This window comes from Olea europaea, unplaced genomic scaffold, assembly GCF_002742605.1.
Source record: "Olea europaea var. sylvestris unplaced genomic scaffold, O_europaea_v1 scaffold1477, whole genome shotgun sequence".
Taxonomy (NCBI): domain Eukaryota; kingdom Viridiplantae; phylum Streptophyta; class Magnoliopsida; order Lamiales; family Oleaceae; genus Olea; species Olea europaea.
Genome location: NW_019232329.1, coordinates 40,816 through 47,589, shown reverse-complemented (window position 1 = coordinate 47,589; position 6,774 = coordinate 40,816). Strand labels below are relative to the sequence as shown.

General features: G+C 36.5%; 1 protein-coding gene across 3 annotated transcripts; it reads left to right on the top strand.

Moving 5' to 3' along the window:
* Positions 1-543: 543 nt before the first annotated feature.
* Positions 544-6,774, top strand: LOC111376243 (leucine aminopeptidase 1-like). Of its 3 annotated transcripts, none has more exons than XM_022999195.1 (10): positions 544-744; positions 1,479-1,893; positions 1,993-2,187; positions 2,390-2,615; positions 2,760-2,886; positions 3,072-3,167; positions 4,402-4,479; positions 4,852-4,912; positions 5,201-5,388; positions 6,507-6,774. In XM_022999195.1, exons 1-10 carry the CDS (start codon positions 679-681, stop codon positions 6,669-6,671), a joined length of 1,617 nt encoding a protein of 538 aa, XP_022854963.1. In that variant the 5' UTR covers positions 544-678; the 3' UTR covers positions 6,672-6,774. The 3 variants fall into 3 exon arrangements, with proteins under 3 accessions (XP_022854963.1, XP_022854962.1, XP_022854961.1); XM_022999194.1 differs by lacking the exon at positions 544-744 and adding an exon at positions 825-963; XM_022999193.1 differs by lacking the exon at positions 544-744 and having other exon boundaries at positions 1,253-1,893.

The following is a 6,774-nucleotide window of genomic DNA, read 5'->3' as shown; positions in this document are numbered from 1 at the left end:
ATAGGAAGCATTTCTTGCAGCAGAAATATGATTTCTAGCTGAGGAAAGATGTTCCACTCGAGTGAACGAGCTTGCTGGAAATAATTCGAATTCATAATTCAAAACGAAAAGACACGATGCAAAGTTTGCAACCATGGGAAATATTGAAAGAGAAATCTATGTAAAGATTCATTCTTCTCTTTGACGAAGACAAGAAATATTCTCTTCTTTCATTGTACTTCTCTGCACAAATATTGGCAATTAAAACTCAAAGCTTGCTTTAGTTGTGTGCTTCTGCATAATATAGTATGAGCCTTCTTTAATAGTTAATTGCTTTTCCGTCGTGTTCCGGGACTCCGGGGCATCTTCTTTAGGCACAAATCGTTTCTTTGTTCCATTGTATCCTGCTTTCGTGAGTACATCAAAGTACAGAATAAAGGTTAAAAATGGTACTATCAAAGCATATAATCCAGTGGCGTAAACAGCGTACTATCGAAATCAGATTACTCTTTTCTTTAACGTTAGTAGTGTCAATCTCAGTCTACTATAAATACACGAGAAGGGCACACGTTTTGGACGCCTGGTTTCTCAGTCTTTCTCGCTTCATCTTCTTCTTGTTGCTTATCATGTTTTAAAAATTACGAATTGGTCCCATTTGAGGTGGTTTCCTTGCAGTCTCACCCCCCTAGAGCAAAGCACATGGCTTACTCCACGTCTCGGGAAACCCTTGGCCTCACTCAGCCCAGTCAAATAGACAACCCACAGGTTCATTTTTCTAATTTTTTTTTTTTTTTTTGTCACAAGCACATACATCCCGAAACACCGTTTTAGATGCACTTTTTCTAAGACTTACGAATTTGTCCCATTTGAGGTGGTTTCCTTGCAGTTTCAACCCTCTGTCCCAGAAGAGCAAAGCGCATGGCTTACTCCACAGCTCGGGAAACCCTTGGCCTCACTGAGCCCAGTCAAATAGACACCCAAAAAGTTCTCTCCTTTCTTTTCTTTTCTCATTTTTTTTTTCGTCGCAAACACATACACCCCAAGACACCATTGTAGATGCACTTTTCCAAGAGCATTGCAAAATTTTTTATGGGTTTTTATGTTACCTGGTATCGGTGATGATAAACACGATTTTATGAATAGTCTGAGATTTATTATGTTGATCTTTAAAATTAAAACTTCTATGTATTTGTATTATGGGGGCTTGTCAGGTAATATACCTTTTAAGATTGTTTTATTTGTGGCAGCTAAATAAAAATTTTGCATTTAAGCAATTTATTTAGCTGCAGTCCCTAAGAACTTGAATTTTCTTTGCTATAGTTCTGTTAGAGTTCATGGTTTTGATCTTTTTGGTTCCTGCCAATTTTTTATGTGCGCGCGCTTCTCATGCGCCATGTGCCTGTGCGCATATATGTATCTTATGGACACGTGTGTTTTATAGTGTGTTAATAATGGTCGTAGCATTACTAAATGTGATATGTTTTTTTCAAAAATTGAAGATCTCATTTGCGGCAAAAGAGATTGATTTGGTGGAATGGGAAGGGGACATGCTTGCAGTAGGTGTTGCAGAGAAGGACATGGCCAAAGATGAAAATTTGAAGTACAAGAATTCAATCATGCATAAGCTAGATTCACGGTTACCTGGATTGTTGTCAGAATCATCATCCGAGGAGGATTTTACTGGAAAGACCGGACAGTATATGGTTCTCAGGCTTCCTGGACTTGGCTCGAAAAGGATATGTCTAATTGGACTTGGATCTGCTACACCAGCAATTGCATCTTATCGCAATCTTGGAGAAACTCTTGGTGAAGTGGCTAAGAATACTAAGTCGAATAAAATTGCCATCACCCTTTCTTCTACTGATTGGATTTCTAAAGAATCAAAACTAGCCACTGCTTCAGCAATAGCTACCGGTACATTTTTCTTTGTTTCTTCACTTTTATTTGACCGTCAAAAATCTCTCTTTTGTTAGGCGTGAACTGAATATGTTGGAATGTTCTACAAACAAAAAGGAGTTGTGCTGGGGACTTACGAAGATAATAGGTTCACGTCAGAATCGAAGAAATCAACTTTCAAATCTGTGGAAATTCTTGGTCTTGGAACTGGATATGAGATAGATACGAAACTCAAAATTGCAGAAGTAGTTTGTTCTGGGATAATATTTGGAAAAGAGCTTGTAAATGCACCTGCTAATGTGCTCACCCCCGGTTAGTAATCTTTCAGATTGCCTTGTATCTTTTTCCTGTTAAGTTTTGCATTACTAGCAGAAGGTTAATATTCTGCAAAATTGTTAAAGTAAGCCAGGAACTCTCTTCTTATATGTCCGTTTCAATGCTATATTTCCTTCGTCGCCTTGGTAAGGTAAAATTCATCTTATCTACTTTAATTTTGGTTTCTTGGATATATTAGGAATATTAGCAGAAGAGGCTACGAGGATTGCTGCTGAGTACAGTGATGTTTTTACCGCAAAAATTTTGGATGTGGAGCAGTGCAAACAATTGAAAATGGGTTCTTATCTTGGTGTTTCTGCTGCATCTGCTAATCCTCCACATTTCATCCATTTATGTTATAAGCCTCCTGGTGGAGCAGTCAAAACCAAGTTGGCCATAGTTGGAAAGGGGTTGACTTTTGACAGGTGAATACAGGTTTTTATGAAGGTGCAAATGTCTTTACTATATAATTGTGAAGATAAAAGAATGCCCTTCAGAATCTGGCTGAAATGGGCACATGGACACTTCACTCAAGCAAAATCTTGATATTTTATTCTTTTATGTTCCAGTGGTGGCTACAATATCAAGACAGGACCAGCTTGTTCCATTGAGCTCATGAAATTTGACATGGGAGGTTCAGCAGCAGTGCTTGGTGCAGCCAAATCCCTTGGTCAAATCAAGCCTGTTGGAGTAGAGGTGGCTTTTTTTTTGGTGTCACTTGTTTTTTAGGGACAACATGCTGTGTAGTTGACTTGATTCGTTTTCTTGTTTTTCTAGTTCTCGTAGGCTTTTACTCCCATTCCGAAATATCTTGTAATCATCTTATTTTAGGTGTTTAAAACTGGAAGAAAGGGCCCTGATATTTGGTGATGTTTGTTCAGGTTCATTTCATTGTTGCAGCTTGTGAGAATATGATAAGTGGAACAGGTATGAGGCCTGGAGATATTGTCACAGCATCAAATGGTAAGAAAATTGAGGTAATTTCTTGAAGGCATACACTAATACTGATAGCTTATAAGTCTCTGTTAAATTTTGTATATGTTAGTTTTGGACATTAATGCTTTGATCAAATCTTTCATGTAATCTTGCTTCTTATTACAATTCGCCCAACTCAAGTGTATTTAGCTAGATTAAGCCTCTGTTTGAGAGTTTAGAGATTTTGTTTCATGTTGTTGAGTCATTTTGTCATCAGTCATGAGCTCTTGCATGTTGTTCAGTTACTCTAGCAATGGATCATTTATCTGCTTTGCATTTATTATTTTGAAGCTGTGACATGTTATTTGAAGAAAATTATTTCCTTTTCTGCTTTGCATTTATCGTTTGTAAATGCAATTTCTCCTGTTAATGGAATTTGAAGCAAGTTGATTGTTGAAAGATTGAGGATAAGATTCTTTGTTCTATACGTGGTTTTCCTGTATGCTTATACTGACTCTTTTTAACACGTTGAATTAACCATATTGGACACTTATTACTGGCACAGGTATTAAAAAACGTGTCCTTTGTATCACTTTGATTAGCTAGCTTGTCAGTTCGTGTTTGAATACTTAAAGTGATGTTATTGTTCACGAAAGCACTTGATGTAACATGGAAAGAAATGTAAACCATAGAAAGTCCTAATGCATGTTTATTATCAAGTAGGAAGATTCAATGCCTGCATCCAATGTCCCTAGCAGAGATATGCTTAGAAGCTAGATTATAAGAAAGGATTGAATCTGATCTTTTCATCCTTCGCTTTAGTAGTTGCCAATATCCCTATTTTACGTTCTGCATTAAAGTCCTTGATAATAACACTTGATCAACTACAAGAATGATGCACTGGACATATAATTTATTTCATTATTGTAACATATTTTGGTTTTAATTGCACACCTTTCAGATAGTTTATTTCAAATTTGATCATTTAGCCTGGAGATGACTTTGGCTCTCCTATACATGATACTCAACTCTAGTCTCAAACTCTCAGCCATAAATTCAATTTTCTCCATCCAACAATAAACGTCAAACTTTACTTTTAACTTTGTCTTGTATTGCAGTTCACCGTTGACTTACTGGAAACAATTCTCTTTTCTACCTGATGAGATTCCAGCAACTATCTTTACTTTATGAAATAACTACTTGATCATCCTATTTCATAAGATTGATTTATCCAGGTGTTACTCTCTGTTTTTATCTCAAGTATTTTATTTAAGAACTTATTTTGTTCAACTGTAGGTAAACAATACAGATGCTGAAGGAAGACTTACCCTTGCAGATGCTTTGGTATACGCTTGTAATCAAGGTGTAGCGAAGGTACACTTATCAGCATTTTCTTGGAATCTCAGTCTTTTGGGAACACCAAGTATTTTATTCTCTTTTCACTTATCCATGTACTACAGAGCCACCTAAACCTCCAATGTATACATATCCTTTTGCATCTATGATCCATCTTTGGGGAATACAAAAAGATTACTCTTTTTTCGACTGTTTGTGTATTTTGTTTCCATGTGTTCATATTTTAGAATGAGAACTTCGAAGTATATGTTTTCAATGGAAGATGCATAAACTTCCCCAAGACCTTTAAATTCTTTACTATGTTTTACATTTTCGTATTGTATTTTGAGTCATTGTTTTCTTTCTTCAGTTTATGTTTTGGGTTTGTAACGAACTTTTAGTTGCATGCAGATAGTTGATCTTGCTACATTGACTGGGGCCTGTGTAGTTGCTCTTGGACCCTCTATTGCGGGTTTGTGGTTTAACAAACTTAGTTTTGTAATTTTCATTAAATTTTGTGGTATGAAAATAATGTCGAAGATCACAGCAATATAGAATTGCATTGTAATATATTAGGATAATGAAGGATGAATCTTGAAGCAGATATGTGGAGGGAATGAGAATATGTATTCTTTTTACCTGCTTTCTTTAAGAAGTATTTTCGTCTGTACTTCTTTCTGCGAAGTTGAAATTCTTGAAATGTTTGAACAGAGAGATTCCTTGCAAAGATAAATTTATTTATTTTTTGGGTGGAAATCAGGTGTTTTTACCCCCAGTGATGACCTGGCAAAAGAGGTACTTGCAGCCTCAGAGATCGCTGGGGAGAAACTTTGGAGGTTGCCGATGGAGAGAAGTTATTGGAAGTACATGAAATCAGGAGTGGCTGACATGGTGAACACTGGTGGTCGTGAAGGTGGTGCTATTACTGCTGCTCTTTTCTTGGAGGAGGTATGGCTTTTGTTTTTCTCACACTGCCCCCTCACTAAGCCTCCCTTTAATGATATCTATCGTGGGATCAAGTTATATCTGCACCACTCAGGGCCACTGCAAGAAACCCCAATTTTCTGAACCTTTTTAATCGATCACTATTGAAACATTAGATCATCAAGATTACCACTTACTTTGCCATAATCTGTTCACATTTATCCGAAGTCCAAACAAGCATCACAGGGCAGCAAAGCTTTCCGTAAATTGCTGAATGGACTGCCCTTGCTCTTTTCAATGTCCAGTATATCTTGATCCAAGCAGTAACCCCCTCATCATAGTTTGGATCGCACTATTCGTCCACAAAAGTTGCCTAATGTAAATATATTGTAACAAACTTACTAGTTTGAAAACAAGATCTCCATCACTGAGATGGACAGGAAAATAGATTGGAGCTATGATTTTGGATGAAAGCTACGAGTTACAATGTGAAACTGAATACGGCAAGAATTATTTTGAAGCCTCTGAAATCTGATCTTCCCAGACTATTGCCCCATATTACCATACATCAAATAATAGAGGGGCTGTTTCTTGGATCGAGAAAAAGGATATTCATATAACCAACTCTCCTGGTGTGAGTTGATTGGTCGAAATGAGTACTTTAATCCTTAGTTAGCAAAAGGTATCACCATTTCCAACTTCAAATACGTTATTTCAAAGTCGTGACCTTGTTTAATAATTCATCTCAAATCACACAAATACTAAGGTCAATTTCTGAAATAACCTCCTCTACTCTAAATTCAACTGTTCTAAATTATAATAAGTGTGACTAGCGTGGAAAGATCATGGTGAACTCAGGTTTCACTCACGTATTCTGGCTTTATTTTGTGCCTTTAAATACGCCCTGTTCTAGCCTCTGTAAACATCTAATTTACACATCTCTTGTATTGTAACATTTATATATTGTTGAATGTGATTTACCATTTATATATATTTTTGAATGTGATTTATTACCCCTGCATGTAAGAATAAGCATTACATGCTACTGTAATTGTTTAATCCAATATCTTTTATGTTTCATTATAGATTATTTGTGATGTGTTGTACTTGAGGTATCTGACATGAAATTGTTTTTTCTGCAGTTTGTTGACGAGAAGGTCCAGTGGATGCATATTGACATGGCAGGCCCGGTTTGGAATTATAAGAATAAAAGCGCAACCGGATTTGGTGTTGCAACGCTTGTTGAATGGGTGCTATCCCACTCTCTGTTTGTTTTAATTTCCAACCGCAATGTTATGATAACTTGAAATAGACTCCAAAATATTATGGAAAAATCTTGCGGGGTGTGGAATGATACTAATTAATAAAGTTGGTTTTGGAATAAAATGAGGCGATTGCTTGTTCTTGGCT